Raw genomic sequence first — 24,099 nt, forward strand, 5'->3', positions numbered from 1 at the left:
CTGAAAACACACTTGCTATGCTCACTTCAGAGCCCCACCAGCCTTCCTCCCCAAGGGCTTCCTTCCCCTTGTGTCCCACCAGGCAGCAAACTTTGAGCTTGCTCTCTTTCATCCTACTCCCAGGCCACAGCCCCCAAGCTGATTGCAGAACAAAGTTTACCCCCACCAAAATGCCCTTCAAGAGATCACAACTGGTGACATACCACTGAAACCCCTGAGAGATGCAAAGGGGAGGCATAAACAAATGCCCAAGCCTGACGCTCTTATCAGGGTAACTGCTTCTCTACCTGTGGGAATGGAGGGTCTCATCCAAACAGGGCCACCATCTCAGATCTGCTCTTTGAGGTGCCAGGGCTCAGCACAAGAAAACAGAGCTAGCTATTTATCAAGGAATCATGCAAAAGTTGAATTCAGGCCTCTGGACCACAGATGAACAAGAGCAGCACACTGCATCAGGGTGAAGGTGCTGAGGGATTGAGGAAGAAGGTTCTGCAGTGTCTGCATGCAGGATCCCCTCTGCCCACAAGTGAGGGCCCTAAGCTCTACCAAGAGCACTCAAAAACATGCACAAGGCTGAGCTCAATGCACCAACTGCTAAATAGTCCATCAAACCTTACCACTGGTGGTCTCTTTCAGGCTGAAAGCACTATGTACCCTTCTCCTGGGGTGCTGCACACACTCACCCATGCTCCAGTCAGCCAGAGGAAAGCTCAGCACACCTCCACTGCAGTCACTGCAGGCACAGGAACAGCCTGGCCACCCCAAGTAGGCACCAAAGGCAGTTTTGACTTCTGCCAATCCCACAGAGCTACAGCTAGCTTCATTTACCAACATATTACCTACTTAAGCAACAGAAAGAAGGCTAAGGCCAGCATCAGACTTAGGCTGCAGGAAGCGAGGACTGCTAATGAGCACTAGAACAGGAGGCTATTGGTCTCTCCCACTGCCAAAACCTAAGTTTGGGATGAATGCTGGCCCATTGGGCAGCAGGATGCACATCTGTTCTCCCTCAGGAGAGGGGCATCTGGCAACAAATCTCAGCAGCACAGCTAAACTGAAATTTTTCAACCTCAACCTAGTCTGGGGAAAAAAAAGGCAACCCAGGGCTCAGCTGTATAGACGTTAAGTGTTTATTTTAGGATTCATATCACAAGCCTTTTTCAGAGACAAAGTCAATTGTGTCCTCTGGGGCTCCAGGGGCTAGCTATTTCCTAACTGAGCAGGCTGAAAAGCAATACTGTACTTTTCAGTAACATCCCATCAAGCTCAACACACAGTACCTTTATACTCTCTGCCCCATACCTTATAAAGGAAAAGCCACCACCACAAGGCTAAACAAATGTACAAACACTACTACTGTAAATGGAGCAGCTAAACCTTGATGATTTGCTTTGTGTGGACTTTTTTCTTCCCAGAAAATGTAGGACTTGAGCTCCTGAAAATCCAGCTTCCAATGGGTTTGTTCCAGCTTTAAATACATTGAACATCTCAATGCAAGACTCTTTAATTCAAGAACCTAAACACAAGCAAACCTGTTTTGTTGTGAGCATTTCATAGAGAAGTGGAAAAGGGAGTTTTGTTTGTTTAAATATAAATGATAGTGATGAAAGGGTTAAGAAAGTAAGAATTCAGACATTCTGTGGAGGGTCTCTAAGAGGTCCATAAAAAAGGAGCAAACAGATCCATAAAACAGAAGACAGCAGGAGATATGGTTTTTTTTGATCCCCAACATATGGTTTTGCTGGACTGCTGCTAGTTTACTGCTGCTCCCTTCTGGCCTGAGTTGGCAGGGCAATATAGGGGCAGAGGGAGCAGGTCACGATTCTTCATTGCCAGAATCATCATCATCGTAACAGTCGGCATCCTCCTCCTCCTCATCTTCATCATCAATGTCGTCATCATACAAGTCGTCATAAAGTAAATCTGAACTGTTGTCATTGGAAGGCACTTTAGTTTTGATGCAGTACTCTGCCAGGGTAGTGGGGACCTTCACATCATCCTTCTCTGCCTCAGCTTTTGTAGCCAAAACCTGTTTCCTGCAGGGAGGAGGACATACCAACATGAGCATAGTTGTGTGCTGGCAGCAGCATGGCTGAACTCCCCAACTCCTAACCAGCCCCAGAGCAGCCCTCCTGGCAGCTGAGCTGGAGCTGATGGTTGATTGAAGAACCACAAGAAGCACTAGAAATATATTTATTTCTGCAGCTGTGGGCTTGGGAGTGCTCCAAAGGTGTCTGTAGCACACATGATCTCAGCAACATATGAAATTAGTAATTCTACAGGAGTCCACATTAGAGACCTGCCAGAGCTCGGAGAGCAATTTTCATTACATTTGTTACAGAATGGATGTTCAGAGATTTCCTAAGATGACTTATTGAGGTAGGTTCAGAGATATACATAGCCATCCTCCACCACTGTTGACTCTACACCAGCATGCTCAAAACTACAATTCCTACAAGCATTTGGCTGCTCTAAGCTCCCACTGTAGAGTAAGAGCAGCTTGAGCACATGGCTGCACCCTGAAATATAGCCATAACCCTAGCACTGCCTGAAGATGGCAGGAAACAAGTGTTTCCCATCACCCCAGGACAGACTCTGGCTACTGCCTCCTAGCAGCACTCGGGCTGTGAACTGCTGCTGGCCTGGTATTGTCTCCCAGCACCCCCACCCACCTGTTCATCAGTCTGCCATATTCTGTTCATGGAGTACATTCAGCTCCACTGAAGCCAAAGGAGCTGGAGGGGATTAAGATAACCACCAAGCAAAGCTCTTTACACATCTCAGGCCACTGACTGACTACCCTGCATAGATCCAACCAGGGGTATATCCTGCATGCCCAGCTAGCAGTCAATGCAGATGTAGTCTTGCCCCAGGCAAGCATGACAGTGATCCCACTGCAGTATAAGCTACCTAGACACCACTCCACAGCAACCCTAGCTGAAATTCATCATCTCCCTACAGCACTTGATGAACCATGAACTTCTCAGCAAAGGACAGTCAAGACTGAACAGTGCTGCTAGCTAATAAAAAGTCAGTTTTGTGAGCACTTACCAAATCCTTCTGATATTCCTTCAAATTGGAGGGACAAGATTATGATTCCTGAATGCATTAAGCACAGAATTATTAGGATGCAGTCAGTTTGAATTGCATCCCAAGCAATGCAAGCAGCACTCAAAGGCAAGCAGGGACCTTGACTGGTATTTACTAGCAGCCAACAGGTTTTGCAGAGCATCATGCCAAAATAGTCTAAAAAAGAACAATTCAAAGATATCAGCCTAGTCCTCCTGCTCCAAAGTTTTCATCACTTTGGTGTGCTGAAAATCCTAGAAGGACCGGAAGCATGGACTTGGAATAAAATTAATTTCCAAAGGAACAACCACAGCAAGAAGCTGGTTTCAGCAAATTCTGCAAGCAACCTATTTCATAGGATTCAAAGCAGGAGGACAGTAGCACAGCATCACACATGGCAAAGCTTACCTTATGATTTCAGCATACTCCTTGTCTTTCCCTTTACTGTCCCTCCATTTCCTGAACATCACTGATGCATCCACATTGGCAGGAGAGAATGTGTTCGGCTCATTAAGCAAAGAGATTACACTCAGTAAGATAGTCCTGAAAAAGGCAACCACAACATCAGTCAGAGCTAACACATTCATGAATTTTGGGTGCAAACAACTTGGCAAGAAGGGAGAAGGAATCAGGCTTGCCTGTAACAAAAAGACGGTCAACTCAACATTTAGAGGAAAGTGGTGCTAGTATGGGCCCTGTTGACCAGAAATGTGCTGAGGACACTGCAGCACAGTCAAAATCCAACAGAGGTGAGCTGGGGGCTCTTGAGGCAGTAGAAGCCAGCAAGGAAACTTCCATGAAACACCTCGAGGGAATCAAGGGGCACTCTGCTAAGAAAGTGATTAAGCCAACAGCTCAGATGAAGTGCCTCTACATGAACACACACAACATGGGCAACAATCAGGACTTGGAAGCTACTGTGCTGCTAGAAAACTATGACCTGATAGCCATCACTGAAACTTGGTGGGATGAATCCCATGATTAGAATGTGGCTATTGATAGCTACAGGCTGTTCAGAAGGGAGAGGTGAGGAAGGAAGGGCAAAGGTGTTGCTCTCTGTTAGGAAATGGATAGAGTGTGAAGAACTGTCCCTGAAGAATTGGCATGAACAGGTCAAAAGCTTATGGGTAAGAACTGGAAACAAAGGCAACAAAGGGAACCTTGTGGTTGGTGTCTACTACAGGCTGCCTGATCAAGGGGAGCCCACTGATGAAGCCTTCTTACTCCAGCTACAGGAGGCTTCACTTTCTCAGGCTCTTATCCTACTGGGGGACTTCAACTACCCCAATGTCTGCTGGAAAAGTAGCTTGGCAAACTGTAGGCATTTGAGGAGACTCCTGCAGCACGTAAAACCTGCCTGGATGCACTCCTGTGCAGCCTGCCCTAGGCGATCCTGCTTTGGCAGGAGGATTGAACTCTATGATCTCTGGAGATCCCTTCCAATCCCTAACATTCTGTGATTCTGTGATTCTTAAGCCAGGTAATAGACACTCCTACCCAAGGGAATGCAATACTGGACCTGATGGTCACAGATGCAAGCAAGGTCATGAATGATGTCAAGACTAGAGGTAGCCTGGATTGCAATGATCATGCACTAGTGGAGTTTGCAGGGATATGGAACAGGCAAGGAGTATAGTCAGGAGACTGAATTTTAGGAAGGCAAACTTTGAGCTCTTCAAGGAGTTAGTCAGTAGGACTCCATGGGAAATGATCTTCAGGAAACAGAGCTGGCAGATCTTTAAGGACATTTTCCTTGGAATGCAAGAGCTCTCAATCCCCATGTATAAGAAATCGGGCAAAGAGACCAGCATTGCTGAGTAGAGACCTGGTGGTGAAAATAAAGAGCAAGAGGGAACTACACAGACAGTGGAAGCAGGGACAGGTAACCTGGGAGTATAGGAACCCTGTCCAGTTGTGTAGGGATGAGGTCAGGAAGGCCAAGGCATGGCTGGAGCTGAACATGGCAAAGGATGTGAAGAATAACAAAAAGGGCTTCTATTGGTACATCAACCAGCAAAGAAAGGTTAAAGAAAGAGTACCCCCTTTTGAGGGTGAGAATGGACAACTGGTGTCAACAGATCAAGAGGAGGCTAAGGTACTCAATAACTTTTTTGCCTCAGTCTTCACTGGTAAGCTTGCTCCATACCCCTCCTGAGTTGATAGACCACAAGGCGAGGACTGGGGAGGGTAAAGTTCCTCCCACTGTAAGGGAAGATAAGGTTCATGACCACCTGAGGAACATACATAAATCTATGGGATCTGATGAGATGCATCCCAGAATCCTGTGGGAATTGGCTGATGTATTTCTGAAGCCACTCTCTATAACATTTGAAAAGTCATGGTAGTCAGAAGAAGTCCGCAGTGACTAGAAGGAGGGAAATGTTGTACCCATTTTTAAAAAGGATACAGAAAGAGGCCCCTGGAAATTACTGACCTGTCAGTCTCACCTCTGTGCTCAGGAAGCTCCAAGGTCAAGAAAAATGTATTCCCTTAAAAAAAAAAATAATCAAGTAAGGGAGGCAGGAGACCTGCATGGATAAGCATGGTCTTAGAAAAAGTCAAAAACAAAAAGGAGGTTTACAATATGTGGAAAAAAGGTCTGGTCAATTGGGAGGATTATACAAATATTGCCAGAGAATGTAGGGATGCAACAAGAAAGGACAAGGCTCTCTTGGAACTATGTCTTGCCAGGGAGGTGAAAGAAAACAAGAAGAGCTTTTTCAGATACATCAATGACAAAAGGAAGATCAGGGAAAAGGTGGGCCCACTACTGAATGATATGGGACATATGGTAACAGAGGACATAAAGGTAGCAGAGTTGTTGAATGCCTTGTTTGCCTCAGTCTTTACTCCTAACACTGGCTCTCAGGAACCCTAGTCTCTGGAAGCAAGGGAGCAGAATCGGAGGGACGAGGACACTTCACTCATCAGTCAGGACTGAGTTAGAGATCACATGTATCAACTGAAAACACAGAAATCCATAGGCCCCAATGGGGTGCATCCACGTGTGCTGAGGGAGTTGGCTGACACTGTTGCTGAGCCTCTCTCCATCATTTTTGAAAAGTCATGGAGAATGTGAGAGGTGCGTGATGACTGAAAGAAAGTGAATGTCACTCTAATCTTCAAAAAAGGCAAGAAGGAAGACCCAGGAAAGTACAGACCAGTCAGCCTCATCTCCATCCCTGGAAAGATGATGGATCAGATCATTGTGGAGGTCATCTCTAACCACAAGGTTAGGTTTTAAAGCCAGGCTAGATGGGACTTTGAGCAACCTGATCTAGTGTGAGGTGTCCCTGCCCATGGCAGGAGGGTTGGAACGAGATGATCCTTGAGGTCCCTTCCAACCCTGGCAATTCTATGATTCTATGATCTCCCCTATGAAGAGAGACTGAGAGGGGATCTGATCAATGTCTATAAATATCTGAGGGGTGGGTGTCAAGTGGATGGGGTCAATCTCTTTTTGGTGGTGCACAGTAATAAGACAAGGAATAATGGATGCAAACGAACATAGAAGGTTTCACCTCAACATGAGGAGAAACTTCTTTCTTCTTTACAGTGAGGGTGATGGAGCACTGGAACAGGCTGTCCAGGGGGGTTCTGGAATCTCCTTCTCTGCAGACTTTCAAAACTTGCCTGGATGCATTCCTGTGTGGACTACCCTAGGTGATCCTGCTTTTGGCAGGGGGGTTGAACTTGATGATCTCTGGAGGTCCCTTCCAACTTCTAACATTCTGTGATTCTGTGAAGGTCATAGAACAGATCCTCCTAGAAGTTATGTACATGGAGGACAGGGAGGTGATTTGAGACAGCCAGCATGGCTTCACCAAAGGCAAGTACTGCCTGACCAACCTAGTGGCTTTCTACAATGGTGTAACTACATCAGTGGACAAGGGAAGACCAACAGATGTCATCTATCTGGACTTCTGTAAAGTGTTTGATACGGTCCCCCACAACATCCTTCTCTCTGAACTGGAGAGATACAGATTTGATTGGTAGACTGTTCAGTGGATAAGGAACTGGTTGGATGATCACATACAAAGGGTAGTGGTCAACAACTTGATGTCCAGATGGAGACAGGGGACAAGTGGTGTCCCTCAAGGGTCTGTATTTGGACCAGTGCTGTTCAATATCTTCATCAATGTCATAGGGAGATTGAGTGCACCCTCAGCAAGTTTGCAAATGATACCAAGCTGAGTGGTGCAGATGATAAAACTGAATGACAGGATGTCATCCAGAGGGACCTAGACAGGCAGGAGAAGTGGGCTAAGGAGAATCACATGAGGTTAAATAATGCAAAATGCAAGGTCCTGCACCTAGGTCAGGGCACTCCTTGATATCAGTACAGGCTGAGGGATTATGGGATTGAGACCAACCCTGCAGAAAAGGACTTGGAGGTAACAGTGGACAAGACCTCATCTGGAGTACTGTGTCCAGCTCTGGAGCCCCCAACACAAGGAGGGCGTGGACCTGCGAGAATGGGTCCAAAGGAGGGCCACAAACATGATCAGAGAGCTGGATCACCTCTCCTGTGAGGACAGGCTGAGACAGTTGGGGCTGTTCAGCCTGGAGAAGAGAAGGCTCTGGGGAGACCTTATAGCTGCATTTCAATATCTGAAGAGGACTTGCAGGAAGGCTGGGGAAGGACTTTCTGGAAGGGCTTGTATTGATAGGACAAAAGGCAATGGTTTTAAACCAGAGCAGGGTAGATTTAGATTAGACATTAGGAAGAAGTTCTTTACAATGAGAGTGGTGAAATACTAGACCAGGTTACTCAGAGATGTGGTTGAGGTCCCATCCCTAGAGACATTAAAGGTCAAACTTGATGGGGCCCTGAGCAACCTGATATAGTTGGAGATGTCCTTGCTCCCTGCAGGGGAGTCGGAGAAGGTGACCTTTGAGGGTCCTCTCCAACCTGTGATTATGTGGACTTCTTCAGATAATGCATTGGAAACTTTTTTCAAGTCAAAATTTAAGGTAAGGATAGGATTATAGTTCAAGTGACAGCAGATATTTATGAGCTTCAGACTGTGGCCATCAGCACAGGGAAGATCACTCAATATAAAACTCAAAGACCTAATCTGATGACGATCATATCTGTGCACATGCTTGTGATGGGGCAACAAGTAAAGCTTGCATTAGACCAGCTTGCGCACACCAATTCATGCAAGGTTGGAAAGCTGCTTGGTGAACCTGTTCTTTATTGTCATAGGTTGAGTTGATTCTGCCGATGTGTATTCAGTACCATGCAGCTGTCATGCCAGCTTCAAAATCAAAGTGCTGGCTGGAGCAAAGTATCAGAGCGCTTGAAGTTCGGATTGTAACATGAGAGGCTTCCTGTTCCAGTTGCTGCTTCTGGTTTCTAGTTTTGGACTGTTGGTCTATCCTGCTGTGCTGGCTACTACGTGTTTGGGTGGGAGGAACCATTTTATCGCTGGCTTCTACTTCTGCTTTCACTAAAGTGTGTAGTGCATCGTCTCATTAAACTCCTTATCTCAACCCAGAGTTTTTTTGTGTTACTTTCCCTCCCATCTGTGTGTGGGGTGGGGGGCTTGATTCTGAGAGTGGGCTGTCTAAACACAGGAAAGTCCATTTTTGGCATCCCAACATGTAGCTTGAAAAGAGGGCTATCTTAACCTTTATTAGAATAAAAAAACCTTTATTAGAATAAACCAAACCAGGTTGGAAGAGACCTTCAAGATCATTGCGTCCAACCCATCAACCAATCCAACCCACCCAAACAGCTAACCCATGGCACCAAGCACCCCATCAAGTCTCCTTCTGAACACCTTCAATGACGGCGAATCCACCACTTCCCTGGGCAGCCCATTCCAACGGGCAATCACTCTTTCTGTATACAACTTCTTCCTAACATCCAACCTGAACCTCCCCTGGCGCAGCCTGAGACTGTGTCCTCTTGTTCTGGTACTGGCTGCCTGGGAGAAGAGACCATCATCCACCTGTCTACAACCTCCCTTCAGGTAGTTGTAGAGAGTGGTAAGGTCACCCCTGAGTCTCCTCTTCTCCAGGTTGAGCAACCCCAGCTCCCTCAGTCTTTCCTCATAGGGCTTGTGTTCCAAACCCCTCACCAACTTCGTTGCCCTTCTCTGGACTCGTTCCATCAAGTCAACATCCTTCCTAAACTGAGGGGCCCAGAACTGGACACAGTACTCGAGGTGTGGCCTAACCAGTGCAGTATACAGGGGCAGAATGACCTCCCTGCTCCTGCTGGCCACACTGTTCCTGATGCAGGCCAGGATGCCATTGGCCCTCTTGGCTGCCTGGGCACACTGCAGGCTCATGTTCAGCCTACCATCGACCAGTACCCCCAGGTCCCTCTCTGCCTGGCCGCTCTCCAGCCACTCTGACCCCAGCCTGTAGCACTGCATGGGGTTGTTGTGGCCAATGTGCAGAACCCGGCACTTGGATGTGTTCAATCTCATGCTGTTGGATTATGCCCACCTGTCCAGCCTGTCGAGGTCCCTCTGCATAGCCTCTCTACCCTCCAGAGATCAACTCTTGCCCCCAGCTTGGTGTCGTCAGCAAATTTTCTGATGATGGACTCAATGCCCTCATCCAGATCATCAATAAAGATGTTAAAGAGCACAGGGCCCAGCACTGATCCTTGGGGCACACCACTAGTGACTGGCCGCCAGCTGGATGTGGTACCATTCACCACCAATCTCTGGGCTCGGCCATCCAGCCAGTTCCTAACCCATTGCAGTGTGCTCTCGTCCAAGCCATGGGCTGACAGCTTGGCCAGGAGTTTGCTCTGGGGGATGGTGTCAAAGGCCTTGCTGAGGTCCAGGTAGACTACATCAAAAGGCCTCCCTACATCCACCAGGCGGGTCACCTGATCGTAGAAGGAGATCAGGTTGGTCAGGCAGGACCTGCCCTTCCTAAATCCATGCTGGCTAGGCCTGATCCCTTGGCCATCCTGTAAGTGCTGTGTTATTGCACTCAGGATGACCTGTTCCGTGATCTTGTCTGGCACTGAGGTCAGGCTGACAGGCCTATAATTCCCTGGCTCATCCAACCAGCCCTTCTTGTGGATGGGCACCACGTTGACCAGCTTCCAGTCTTCTGGGACCTCTCCAGTGAGCCAGGACTGCTGGAAAATGATGGAGAGTGGCTTGGCCAGCTCGTCTGCCAGCTCTCTCAGCACCCTAGGATGAATCCCACCTGGTTCCATGGACTTGTGGGGATCCAAGCCGCTAAGGAGAGTTCCAAGCACCTCCTCATGGAACATAGGGAAACTGTGCAGCTCCCTGGCTCCTTCTGCCAGCTCTGCAGGCCAGCTGTCAGGAAGATGTTCTGTCGTGCTAGTAAAAATTGAGGCAAAGTAGGTGTTAAGTATCTCTGCCTTTTCCTCATCCTTTGTTACAATGTTCCCCTCCGTGTCCACCAAGGAGTGGAGGTTGTCCTTTCTCTTCCTCTTGCTATTAATGTATTTATAGAAGGACTTTTTGTTGTCCTTCACAGTAGAGGCCAGTTTAAGCTCCAAGTGTGCTTTTGCCTCCCTAATTTTCTTCCTACAAGACCTAGCAGCATCCTTAAACATTCCGTGGGTTGCCTCCCCTCGCTTCCAAAGGTGATACACCCTCTTCTTTTCCCTCAGTTCCATTAAAAGTTCATTAACCATCCAGGCTGGCCGTCTTCCCCGGTGGCTCATCTTCTGGCACATTGGCACAGCCTGTCCTTGAGCCTTCAACAATTCTTCACTGAAGTAGGTCCAGCTCTCCTGGACCCCTTTGTTTTTAAGGGCTTTATCCCAAGGAACCCTCTGAATTAGTTCCTTGAGTAACCCGAAGTCTGCCCTCCAGAAGTCCAGAGTGGAGGTCTTCTTGCTACCCCTCTTAGCTTGACCAAATACCGAAAATTCAATTATCTCGTGGTCACTGGACCCCAAACACCCTCCGACCACCACATCGCCCACCAGCCCTTCCCTGTTGGTGAAGAGGAGGTCAAGCATAGCCTTGCCCCTGGTAGGCTCTTGCAGCACCTGGGATAAGAAGCTGTCCTCCAAAGGTTCTAAGAACCTTCTAGACTGTCTCCTCACTGCTGTGTTGAGATCCCAGCAGATGTCAGGCAGGTTGAAGTCGCCCACGAGAACAAGGTCTGGAGATCTTGAGACAGCCTTAAGCTGCCTATAGAATGCTTCATCAACATCTTCCTCCTGGTTGGGTGGTCTATAACAGACTCCAACCAGGGTGTCTGCCCTGCTGGTCTTCCCTCTAATTCTTATCCACAAGCATTCAACCTGATCGTCCCTAATCTCCATCTCAATGGCATCTAGTGCCTTCCTGATGTACAGGGCCACCCCTCCACCCCTTCTTCCTTGCCTATATCTCCTGAAGAACTTGTAACCGTCAATTGCAGCGCTCCTGTCATGTGAGTCGTCCCACCACGTCTCTGTGATGGCAACTACATCATAATTTTCCTGCTGCATCAAGGCTTCCAGCTCCTCCTGTTTGTTACCCATGCTTCGTGCATTAGTGTACATGCACTTCATCTGGGCTGCTGGTTTCACCTCCGACTCTAGCTTGTCGCCCCCAGAGTCTTGCCTGAGGGGACTAGTTTCAGCCCCTTCCCCCTTCAAAACTAGTTTAAAGCCTTGTCGATGAGACCTGCCAATTCCCTTCCCAGGATCTTTTTACCTTTGGGGGACAGTCCGTTCTCATATACAGTGACCTTTCCCCTTCTCTGGGACAGATGTACTCTATCTGTTGCCAGCTGGCCTGGTGCAGTAGAAAGTTTCCCAATATCAAAAAAACCAAAATTCTTTTGACTGCACCAGCCTCTAAGCCACTTGTTAACTATAGATGCTGACCTGTTCCTTACTGTATTCCCTCCTGCAGTTAAGGGTATTGATGAAAAAATTATTTGTGCCCCTGACCCCTCAACCAGGTCTCCCAGGGCCAAGACAGTCTATTTTGGCAGGAGATAAAAGGGTTGAGATAATGAGAGGATTTAATTAAGGTTTGTTAAAGGAGTTTTATATATGCTTTTTTCCCTGTAGTATGTCTGCTATGTTGATATATTTGCTGTCCAGGGGTGACATAAAATCTTATGTACTTGTACTGTATGTGCTCTCTTGTTTTAGTATGTTCACCATGATAAGACATTTAAGGTGTTTGCTTTTCTTGTTACACTACATAAGATCTTATTCATTTTATGCATTTGCCACTAGGTTGGTCAGGCAGGATTTGCCCTTGGTGAAGCCATGATGACTGTTCCAAATCACCCCTTCACTATTCTTTCCTATTCCCCTCAGTTTAGGAAGGATGTTGACTTGCTGGAGGGTGTCCAGAGAAGGGCAACAAAGTTGGTGAGGAGCTTGGAACACAAGCCCTATGAGGAGAGGCTGAGGGAGCTGCGGTTGCTTAGCCTGGAGAAGAGGAGACTCAGGGGTGACCTTATCACTCTTGACAACTGCCTTAAGGGGGGTTGTAGGCAGGCAGAGGTTGGTCTCTTCTCCTAGGCAGCCAGTACCAGAACAAGAGGACACAGTCTCAGGCTGTGCCAAGGGAGGTTTAGGCTGGAAGTCAGGAGGAAGTTTTACACAGAGAGGGTGATTGCCCATTGGAATGGCCTGCCCAGCGAGGTGGTGGAGTCATCATCGCTGGAGGTGTTCAGAAAGAGACTTGACAGGGTGCTTGGTTGCATGGTTTAGTTGGTTGGGTGGTGGTGGATGATAGGATGGACATGATGATCTTGAAGGTCTCTTCCATCCTGGTCATTCTATTCTATTCTATTCTATTCTATTCTATTCTATTCTATTCTATTCTATTCTATTCTATTCTATTCTATTCCATTCCATTCCATTCCATTCCATTCCATTCCATTCCATTCTATTCTATTCTTCTGAGCCAGTAGCGCCTCCAGGAGGATCTGCTCCATGATCTTTCTGGGCACAGAGGTGAGACTGACTGGCTTGTAGTTCCCTGGTTCCTCCTTCTTACCATTTTTGAAAATGGAGGCAATGTTTTCCCTTTTCCAGTCTGTGGGGACTTCCCCAGACTGCCATGACTTTTGAAGTATAGAGCGGTTTAGCAACCTCATCTGCCAGTTCTCTCAGTACCCGTGGGTGTATCCCATCAGGTCCCATGGGAGAGACCTCGACAGGTGCAGAGGGACCTCGACAGGCTGGACAGATGGGCAGAATCCAACAGCATGAGAATTAACACATCCAAGTGCCGGGTTCTGCACATTGGCCACAACAACCCCAGGCAGTGCTACAGGCTGGGGTCAGAGTGGCTGGAGAGCAGCCAGGCAGAGAGGGACCTGGGGGTACTGGTCGATGGCAGGCTGAACATGAGCCTGCAGTGTGCCCAGGCAGCCAAGAGGGCCAATGGCATCCTCTACAACTACCTGAAGGGATGTTGTAGACAGGCGGATGATGGTCTCTTCTCCCAGGCAGCCAGTACCAGAACAAGAGGACACAGTCTCAGGCTGCACCAGGGGAGGTTCAGGTTGGATGTTAGGAAGAAGTTGTATACAGAAAGAGTGATTGCCCATTGGAATGGGCTGCCCAAGGAGGTGGTGGAGTTGCCGTCATTGGAGGTGTTCAGGAGGAGACTTGATGGGGTACTTGGTGCCATGGGTTAGCTGTTTGGGTGGGTTGGATTGGTTGATGGGTTGGATGCAATGATCTTGAAGGTCTCTTCCAACCTGGTTAGGTTTATTCTAAATAAAGACTTGAACACTTTCAGGTTCTTAAGGTGATCACGAACCTGATCTTCACTTACAATGGGCAGTTCTTCCTCCCCGTCCCTGGCATTGTCTTCCATAACATCAGGAGTGTGGCTAGAGGCTCTTGCAGTGAAGACTGAGGTAAAGAAGTTATTGAGAACCTCAGCCTTTTCCTCATCACTTGTGACCATTTCACCAGTTTCCTTTCTGAGGGGGCCCACACCTTCCCTAGTCGTGACTGTTTGAGGCTATGACTTTAAACTAATTTCATTGGTGGATTGGTAGAGTACTGCCTTAAGTTTTGATCCTGGAGAGACTTTTCGCAGTTTTGCACTTTTTCCCCCTCCTTTCGCAGCTTGCGGATTCTAGGCTTTCTGCCTGACTGACCTTGGACTGATAAAGCGTGAGGCCTGCAAAAAACTTACTAACATTTTTGCTCTAATGTATAAGTGCTTTTAATTAACAATTGTTCCTTTTTTCTCTTTCTAACCCTCTCTGGGGAAAAGTGGGAGAGAAGGGGGTACAGGGGGAGAACCCTCCTCCAATTAGTGGGAGGGGAGTTTCATTCCTGTGTTACTTTGCTGTATATTTCTGTGTATATATTGTAAATACTGTAAATTGTGTATATAACCTGCATTTCCTAAACTGCTTGTGAATATAGCACATTCCTTTGCTTATCCGGCTGTGGTTTTCTTTCATTTTTTTTTTTTCCCTTCACTTTGTGGGGGGAAGAAGGCTGAGGCCTTCCCCTCAACCCTCGACACTAGTCTTCTTCTTCCCTTTAATATACCTGTAGAAGTTTGTAGTGTTCCCTTTAACCTCCCTGGCTAGATTCAATTCAGACTCTGCTTTGGCTTTCCTAACCAGGACTCTTGCTGCTCAGGCAGCTTACTTATATACCCCTTGTTCTAGCTGTCCTTCCCTCCACTTCCTGTAGAGTTTCTTTTTAATACTGTGTCCAGTAGCTCCTTGCTCATGCAGGCAGGCCTCCTAGCATTCTGTGAGAGAGTTTGTCTCTCTTGGTGTGAGTCAACAAAGATAAACTGATAGCAGAGCCACTGGAAAGAAGGTGGAAAGAATCCTGTCTACCAATCCTGGATGCAAATCAGCTTGTGATTGCATTGTGATAACAAGGGACTACAACAATGGACCCAAGGACCCAGCCATCACACCTTTAGGGCAAGATAATCTCCACCCATCAAGTACCCTGGGCAGGGTGACACAATGTTTTTTACCACCTGTTTCCTGATGTGTAAGGAATGTGGGGGGGCTTGTCTAGATGGAGATGGGGGAGACGAAGACTCCCCCCCCTCCATCCAAAATCTTGCCCAAACACACAGCAATACACAGAACCTAAGGATTATTTCCTGCCCCTGGAATTCCTGAGGGACAATATTTGAATACATACCTAAGGACTAAAAACTGTATAAAAGACTTGAGCAACTACTGGTTTGGAGAGAGAAACAGAGGAGAAAAACGGGGAGAAAAAAGGAGATGAAGGAAAACACAGGAGACAAACCATGCCGCTGAGAAGGGAAGGCCGGGACAATGCTGCTCTGGAGAAAAGAAGCTGCCCAGAGGACCACAGCTCTTCTCCAGCCAAAGCCTCAGCACCCTTTCTCTACAGACCCAGGCTGCCCAGAGGAGCCTCAGCACCGTTCCTGTACCAACCCAACATCTCCCCAGAGGATCACAGCTCTTCTCCAACCAGAGCCTCAGCACCGTTTCTCTACAGACCCAACATCTCCTGCAGCACCTTTCCTCCACAGACTTTAACTGTCTTGGGGGGGATGAGGGGTGTGGTAATATAATTCCTTTCCTCTTCTCTCCCTCTCTATTTTCTCCCTCTCCCCTTCTTATGTCCACTTTATTTATGTAATAAATAGTCTAGCTGTTGATACTTTGGCCTCGTTTGTGCCTCTAATTTCACAACATGGGAATGTTCTAAAAGAACTTGAGTCTCTTTCCCTCTCTGGACCGAGACACATTCTTACCTGCTTTTCTCTTTGTTGGTATACGTAGCTCCTGGACACAGAGGAGGTGATGCTTGAATACTGACCAGCTGTCCTGGGGCCCTCTTCCCTCCAGGGCTTTGTCCCACGACACTTTGGCTAGCAGGCCCCTGAAGCAATCAAAATCTGCACGCCTAAAGTCTAGGGTCGTAAGCTTGGAATACTTCCTCCTGATTGCCCTGAGGATATTAAATTCAACTGCTTCATGGTCACTGCAGCCAAGGCTGTCTCTGAGCCTCACGTTGCTTACCAGCCCTTCCCTGTTGGCAAGACCAAGGTCCAGCACAGCACCATTTCTTGTTGGTTCCTCTACCATTTGGAGGAGGAAGTTGTCTTCTATGCAGTCCAGGAACATCCTGGATTGCTGGTGCCTTGCTGTGTTGTCCCTCCAGCAGATGTCCGGGTGGTTGAAATCACCCATGGGGACCAGGGCTTGTGACCTGGAAGTCGCTTCTCTTGGCCTGTGGAGGGCCTCATCTGCTTGGATCTGCTGGTCAGGTGGCCTGTAGGAGACCCCCACAGTAATATCCCCTTCCCCTGTCCTGCCTTTAATTTTAACCCATACACTCTCAACCAGCTCATCATCCCTCCCCAGTTGGAGCTCCACTGATTCCAACTGGCTATTGACATAGAGGGCAACACCTCCTCCTCTCCTTCCCTGCCTATCCTTCCTAAAGAGCTTATACCCATCTATCCCTACATTCCAGTCATGGGAATAATCCTACCAAGTTTCAGTAACAGCCACTATGTCGTGGCATCCCAGCAGCACAGTGGCCCTTAACTTATCCTGTTTGTTGCCCAAGCTGCGCGCATTTGCATAGAAGCACTTCAGGTGGGCTGGCCCTGTCCTCCTCTTGTGCCAAATCCCCTCGGTTTCCACAGAATGTCCTGGTGCATCATTCGTGGCTTGCCTCAGGGCAGCAAGTTGAGAGCCCTTACCAGCTCTCCATCCGTCTGCTGCTGGTGAGCTGCCCCTCTGTTTGTCACTGGCCAGCAGGAGACTATTAACCCCTTCCCCCTTCGAATCTAGTTTAAAGCCCTATCAATGAGCCCTGCCAATTCCTGCCCCAGGATTCTTATCCCCCTCTGGGACAAGTGTGTCCCATAAGTTGTTTTCAGCTCTGGTGCCTTGAAAACCAATCCATGATTGTGGAACCCAAAGCCCTGTCAATGGCACCAGCCCCTGAGCCATGAATTGACCTGTCGGCCCTTCCTCAGTGTTCCCTCATCCATTGCTGACATTAGAGGGATAGTAGAGAACACAACTTGAGCTCCTGATCCCTTTAGCAGTTGCCCTAAGGTTCTGAAATCTTTTTTAATTGATTGTGAGCCTCTCATTGTTGCGTCATCACTGCCCACCTGAAAGACTAGAAGTGGGTAGTAGTCTGAAGGACTCATGAGGTTGGGAATTTTATCTACAATGTCTTTTACTTGGGCACCAGGGAGGCAGCAGATCTCTCTATGAAATGGGTCTGGTCTGCATATTGGGCCCTCTGTTCCCTTCAGTAGGGAGTCTCCTGTAACGATGACCCTTCGAGGTTTCTTTTCCAGATAAGTTTTGATGGCTGGCCTGAGGCAACCTGTCATTGGTGCAGCTTCTGACCTTCTTGAGTCCTCGACCTTACCAATGACCTGTTCCTCTTGCAGAGCCTCATACCTATTCTGTAATTGCACTGTAGGCAGCGTGCTGCTCAAAGTAGCAGACTTTCTTCGTTTGCATTTCTTCCGTTGGGCAGAGACTTGTTCCCATTGGCCCTGCTCATGTGGGTTACTACAGGGAGGTTGAGAGGCTTGCTGATGGGGGGGTCTCAAACTCCCTGTTCCACTAAGAGTTCCCCCCTGTTCTGGTTTTGAAGAGGTTAGATTACGGGAATAGTCATTTTTCCTTTCGCTGTCTCTTTTAGCTTTGTGACCGTTTTATGCTGTGCCTCTAAGAAAGGGACATTTGCTGGAACACTCTGGCTGAATATTTTGAAAACATTCAGATATTCTAAATGAATTTAATTGGTAGATTGGTAGAATGCAACTTTAAGTTTTAGTTCAGTTTGAGTCTGTCTCTGTTCCAGTCTGTTCTGTCCTTTCAGCCTGTCTGCTTCTGAGTAACAGCGGCGGGACCTGTTGACCTTGAGATAAGAAAACTAATCCCTGCATGTGCTTTTGAGCCTAACAAGAATGTCCTCCTTAATAATTACCATTTTCTCTCTCTCTACCCCTTTTTGGGGCAAAAAGGGAGGTGGGGGGAGATAGGGAGGTACAGGGGGGGAACCCTCCACTGCCTGGAGGAGGGAGTTTTGTTCTGTTTTACTTTCTTTGCTGTATATTTCTGTATATACTGTAAATACTGTATATATTGTGTATATATCCACTGCATTTCATCCTGCTTGTAAATACAGCTTTAATTCATCATGCTTCTCCGACTGAGTCAGCCGTGGTTTCTTTCTTTGTGGGGGAGGGAGAACTGAACCTTCTCTCACCACCACATATTTTATTTGGCCACCCAACTCAGGGCTTGTGGATAATTGGCTTCATTTATTGTCTGCTCGAGTCGGGAGTTGCAAATATGAAAGTGTTTTTGATTTTTAAACAATTACTTTTTTCAATTTTTAGTGTATTAATCTACAAGTATTGTTTAGGTTTTATTCTTGATCGCTTAGGTAAATATTTAATGCATATATTATATTTATGGTTTAAATATAAGATTCAGCTTCTCTATTCATTTGGCTTATGAGATACAGAAATGTGACACTGAGCACTCTGCCAAATGAGATAAGGGAGTTTAAGATTCCGGTAGGTGAAAGAGTAATTTTAAGTGATGGCTGGGATCCAAAGGTGATTTATGTGATGTGTGTGAATCTGCTGCTGGTGATAGTGATTGCGTACTTGTTATATGCTTTGTACCAGGAGTAGAAGGTATCTAAGGCCTGTTTTGTTATTAAGTGTAGATCAAAAAGAAGGAAGCATAGCTCTAATTCTACACCAGAGACTTCTAGTGATGAGGAGAGTAGAAAATCTGTATCAGTTAAAGATAAAGCTAAAAAGTCGATCGGAAAGGCTGCTTTGAACAGTGCTGTTCCTGATTCTGGCAAGCAGCCAGGGACAACGGCAGCTCCTAACATGGCGACTCCCACGTCCTCAGCAGCCGCCATTAGACAGGCAAAGCCATTTCCTCCTTCTTCCTCAGCAGGACCGGAAGTGTCCTCCACAGCAGCTGGTCTGTCTCCAAACCTGTCAGCTTCTATTAAGGCAGCTGTAAATTCAAACACAGCTCCAATTAAGCAAGTAGCAGTTTTAGATCAGAAAAGTGGAAACCGCAAAGCTGATCCAGGAGCTGATGGGGGAGAACAGCAAGGTACTTCTGCTGAGGAGGAAGAGAACGTTTGTCTTAAAGATATAGCTGAGTTATTGAGATCATCACAGGATGGAGATACAGGCCCTGGTACAGCAGCAGCTAGTGGTGGTGCTTCTCAGCTTAAAAGGATCCTTAGGAGAGTGACAGAAGGATTATGGGGATGTGACTGTTTGAGGCTGTCCCCTTAAGAAAGGGAACATTGTGGTCAGATGTTTGTAAACAAAAGACGGATCTAAACTAATTTCATTGGTAGATTGGGGGGAAGCACCTTTTGAACTGGGAGTACAGCAGTTTTCTGGTCAGTCTGTCTTCCCCTCCTTCTTGCAGCTTGCAGCTTTCTGGGCTTTCGGCCAGACTGACTGATAAGATAAGGCCTTTTCTAACACACAATCGCCTAACTGCTTTTTAACATTTTTAACATTTGCTCTTTTTCTCTCTTTCTAACCTTCTTTTGGGGAAAGAGGGAGAGAAGGGGGAGCAGGGGTGGAGAACCCCCCTCAGCAGAGGAGGGAACCCTCATTTCTGTGTTACTTTGTTGTATATTTCTGTATATATTGTAAATACTGTAAATTCTGTATATATTTCCCTGTGTTTCCCTAAATTGCTTTGTAAATATACATCACACACTCCTTTGCTAATCCAGCTGTGAGTTTTTTTTTTTTTTTCCATTCACTTTACAGGGGGAGGAGAAGGCCCGGCCTTTCCCTTCCAACCCTTGACAGGGGACAACAAGTTGAGGAAGAGAAGGCAAAGGAGGAAGAAGAAGATTACATTAGTGAGTGTTCTTCAACCCGTGAAGAGCTTCGAAATGTCCGGAAGGATTACATTAGAGCAGATAAGGAGCCAGTTCTAGCTTGGCTTGGTAGATGTTATGATACAGGTGCAACAGCTCTAATGGTCAGCAAGTCAGCAGCTCAGCCAGGAACTCTCTCAAAGGATAATGGAATATATGGACATCTAGGGAAGACTCTCAGTAAGGCTAATCTGTGGATACGCATTTATTGACATTTTTCATGAGACACCCTTCCCAAGATGATCTTCCATGGAATCCTAAGATCTGGACTACCATAGATGAGGGAATTAAGTGCCTGAGAGAATTTGCTGTTAGAGAGATACTCTATGGTGAACATGAAACTCTGAATCCTCATGACATTCCTGTAGGAACTGGTCTTGCTAAAAAGCCCATCAAGCTTGCTCCTTCTAATTATGCAAACATTCTGGCAAGCAGAATTGTGTCAAGAAATTATGGTGGAGCTCCTCCTACGGTTGGCCAATTCAGTGATCAAATGAGACAATTGGAGGATAGCATGACAGGTGTTTCTTTGGTTTCAGCCATTGAAACTCTGTCCGGAAAAATTGAGAGTTGCATTAAAGAGCTGAAGGATGAATTTAAAAACACCATATCCCAATTGACACAAAGAGATAATTCCAATTGTTCCTCCAGGTGGATACAAGTTTCATCTGTGAGAAACAGACGTCCTCCAAGAAGGTCATTCCAAAACAGATCAAACCAAAGCGGACCACTAAGGCAATCACGTGGTACGATTTGAATAACTCTGTGTGATCAGTTTGGTGAGAACATGAGCAGATGGGATGGCCAACCCACTTCTAATCTTTTCAGGAGACTGAAGGAACTGCAAAGTGGCAGAACCCTAGGTAGCAAGACCAGAAGGGTAGCTGTTACTTCCACAGTTCCCCAGAACAACTCTAGAAGCTCCAACAGTGGCTCCAGTTCTAACACTGGACAGTGTGCTCAATGCACATGTGGGCATATTCCACATAACTAGGGGTGCCCTGCCTCCTGCCAGGGGGAGAAAAGGGGTAACAGAGATAACAGAATCTATTGGGATTGGAAGTACAGGGCCTTGGTTGACACAGGAGCTCAGTGCACCATAATACCATCAAATTATCAGGGATCAGAGCCTATAACTATTCTGGGACTCACTGGTGGATCTCAAGAGTTAACTAAGGTAGAGGTTGACATAAGTTTAACTGGTAAACAGTGGAAGAAGCATACAGTTGTGACTGGACCTGATGCACCTTGTATTTTGGGAATTGATTTTCTGAGAGAAGGGCGTTTCAAAGACCCTGTGGTGGTTCAGGCTGGGTGTTGGCCCGGATGCCACTGCATAGACCACACCTGGGAGGTCCCTACGGGTGGGCCCAGCCCAGGGGGTGGTCACAGGCAGGTATTCCATTTCCCATAATGCCCTGCTCCCCTATAAAATGCCCATGCGGGGTCTTCACTTCCTCTTTCGTCCTCAGCTGCAGCCTAGGTAAAATGGCGTGAGCCGCCTCCCTTGGGCCTGCCCAGGCCCAAGGCTGGGTTGGGAGGGGGAGGAAAGAGCCATGGGGGGGTTTGGATGTACCCCCATGTGGGGACCGGATGTCCTTGGGTATGTTCTGGGATCTCTTTCTTTGTCACGGTGCTTGTGGTTCTCTGTAAAGCTTTCATTGGTGTTTGTTTTTAAATTGTTTTTCTATTTAAACTTTCCATCACTTTTGCAATCCCTTTGTCTGAGTCGTTTTTTCTGCCCTGTGGTGGGGAGGACGTTTGCCCCAAACTATTACAGACCCTAAAGGTTACAAATGGGCTTTTGGAGAAGCATCTGTGGAAGTTGATGGACAAAAACTGAGGCTGTTAGACCTGAGCTTTCTGATGAATCTGCAGTTGTCAGACAACACAAAATAAAAGACATTAAATTGCCGGTTGCTTCTCAGACTGTGCATCACAGACAATACAGAACCAACCGTGACTCTTTGTTGCCCATTCAGAATCTGATTCGTCAGTTGGAGAGTCAGAAAATCGTCAGCAAAACTCATTCACCTTTCAACAGTCCAGTGTGGCCTCTGCGAAAGCAGAATGGAGACTGGCGTCTGACGGTCGACTACTGAGCCCTGAATGAAGTAACTCCACCCATGAGTGCAGCAATACCAGACATGATGGAACTCCAGTATGAGCTGGAATCCAAAGAGGCCAAATGGTATGCTACCATAGACATTCCTAATGCATTTTTCTCTATTCCCATAGCAGAGGAATGCAGGCCTCAGTTTGCTTTCACCAGGAGAGGAATCCAGTATACTTTCAACAGATTGCCAATGGGCTGGATCCACAGCTCCAGCATCTGTCATGCAGTAATCCATGATGTTCTGGAGAAAGGTGGTGGTCCAGAACACATCCAGTTCATTGGCGACATTATCGTCTGGGGCTAAAACTGCTGAAGAAGTCTTCATGAAAGGTAGCAAAGCTACTGAGGAACAGCAACACAACCATCAGGCAGATCCAGCTGCGAGAGTTTCTCAAGTAGACATGGACTCTGATATTGATCTCGACTGGAAACACCGAGGTGAGATAATCTTAGCTTGGTGGGCTCACGATTCGTCAGGACATCAAGGCAGAGATGCAACATACCAATGGGCTCGTGACGGATCCATAGACATTTCCATGGATGCTATCACACAAGTCATCCATGACTGTGACATTTGTGCTGCTATTAAGCAGGCAAAGCGAATTAAGCCCTTGTGGTATGGTGATAGATGGTCCAAGTACAAGTATGGTGAAGCTTGGCAGATTGACTTCATCACTCTACCACGTTCTCGTTCTGGCAAGCAATACGTTCTTATTATGGTAGAGGTGAACACTGGGTGGTTGGAAACTTATCCAGTTCCACATGCAACTGCATGCAACACCATTCTTGGTCTGGAGAGACAGATCCTGTGGAGACATGGAACTCCAGAGAGGATTGAGTCTGACAACGGAACTTGTTTAAAAAACAACCTTGTCAAGAACTGGGCCAAAGAGCACACGGTGTTAAGTGGATATTCCATATTCCCTACTATGCACCAGCTGCAGGGAAGATTGAACGCTACAACGGTTTGTTGAAGACCACTCCTAAAGCCATGGGGGGTGGATCTTTGAAAAACTGGGAAAAACATTTAGCACAAGCAACCTGGCTGGTAAATAGTAGAGGTTCAGTGAACCGAGCTGGACCTGCACACTCAGATCTGCTACAGAAAGTAGAAGGTGATAGAGTTCCTGTTGTTAGGGAAAAGAATCTGCTAGGTAAAACTGTTTGGATATTTTCTCCCTCAGGAGAGGCTAAACCTGTCCGAGGGGTGGTTTCAGCTGAAGGTCCGGGTCTGAGAACTGGACCTTCTCTCACCACCACAAGCTCTTAGCCTTTCAACCTCTTCTTTTAGTTCAGCCACCATGCTCATCAGATCACTGATCTGCTCACACCTAACACAGGAGTTGTTCCTTCCGTCCTCCATATGAAGTGCCAGGTTGCAGCACTCACTGCAGCCACCTACCTGAACATCTGCATGGTTATGAGTGGTCTCTGTTTGGGTGCCCACTGTTCTTCTATTAGCCTTTGCTCTAGTAGTAACCATCTTGCAGTAACCACCCTCTTCCCCTGGCTTTTTTCTTTTTTTTTTTTCCCTGTCAGTGAGAATGTGACAGGGTTGGTTTCCGTGGCAACCCCTCCCCCAGCTACATCACTGCCCTCAGGCACGTAGGCAACCCGAACCCGCTGCCCCTCCTCCCCTCTTCAGGAGGTCCCGAGCCACCAGCCCCTTACCACCTGAAAAGCAAGGAAAGAAAAGCCGAAAGCAAAGCCAAAAGCAAACTCCCAGTGCTGAGCTCCTCAGCGCTGCCTCCTCTCTCTTCAGCCACGCGCTGGGTTCCAAACCCCTCACAGCAACCCCATGCAGTGCTACAGGCTGGGGTCAGAGTGGCTGGAGAGCGGCCAGGCAGAGAGGGACCTGGGGGTACTGGTCGATGGTAGGCTGAACATGAGCCTGCAGTGTGCCCAGGCAGCCAAGAGGGCCAATGGCATTCTGGCCTGCATCAGGAACAGTGTGGCCAGCAGGAGCAGGGAGGTCATTCTCCCCCTGTACACTGCACTGGTTAGGCCACACCTTGAATACTGTGTCCAGTTCTGGGCCCCTCAGTTTAGGAAGGATGTTGACTTGCTGGAA

At 47.3% G+C, this 24,099-nt stretch overlaps 1 protein-coding gene across 1 annotated transcript in view; it reads right to left on the reverse strand.

The window, feature by feature from the left end:
• Positions 1-1,114: 1,114 nt before the first annotated feature.
• UBE2R2 (ubiquitin conjugating enzyme E2 R2) overlaps positions 1,115-24,099 on the reverse strand; it is a 249,773-nt gene continuing 226,788 nt past the window's right edge. Inside the window, exons 4-5 of the mRNA XM_068155303.1 lie at positions 3,478-3,612; positions 1,115-2,036 (exon numbers count right to left, since the gene is read on the reverse strand). Of these exons, the coding sequence (XP_068011404.1) occupies positions 1,817-2,036; positions 3,478-3,612 (355 nt within the window). The 3' untranslated portion in view covers positions 1,115-1,816. The remainder of the gene's footprint in view (positions 2,037-3,477; positions 3,613-24,099) is intronic.

This window comes from Melanerpes formicivorus, unplaced genomic scaffold, assembly GCF_026170545.1.
Source record: "Melanerpes formicivorus ecotype bairdi unplaced genomic scaffold, bMelFor1.0.p_v2 SCAF_31, whole genome shotgun sequence".
NCBI classification, from domain to species: Eukaryota; Metazoa; Chordata; class Aves; order Piciformes; family Picidae; genus Melanerpes; species Melanerpes formicivorus.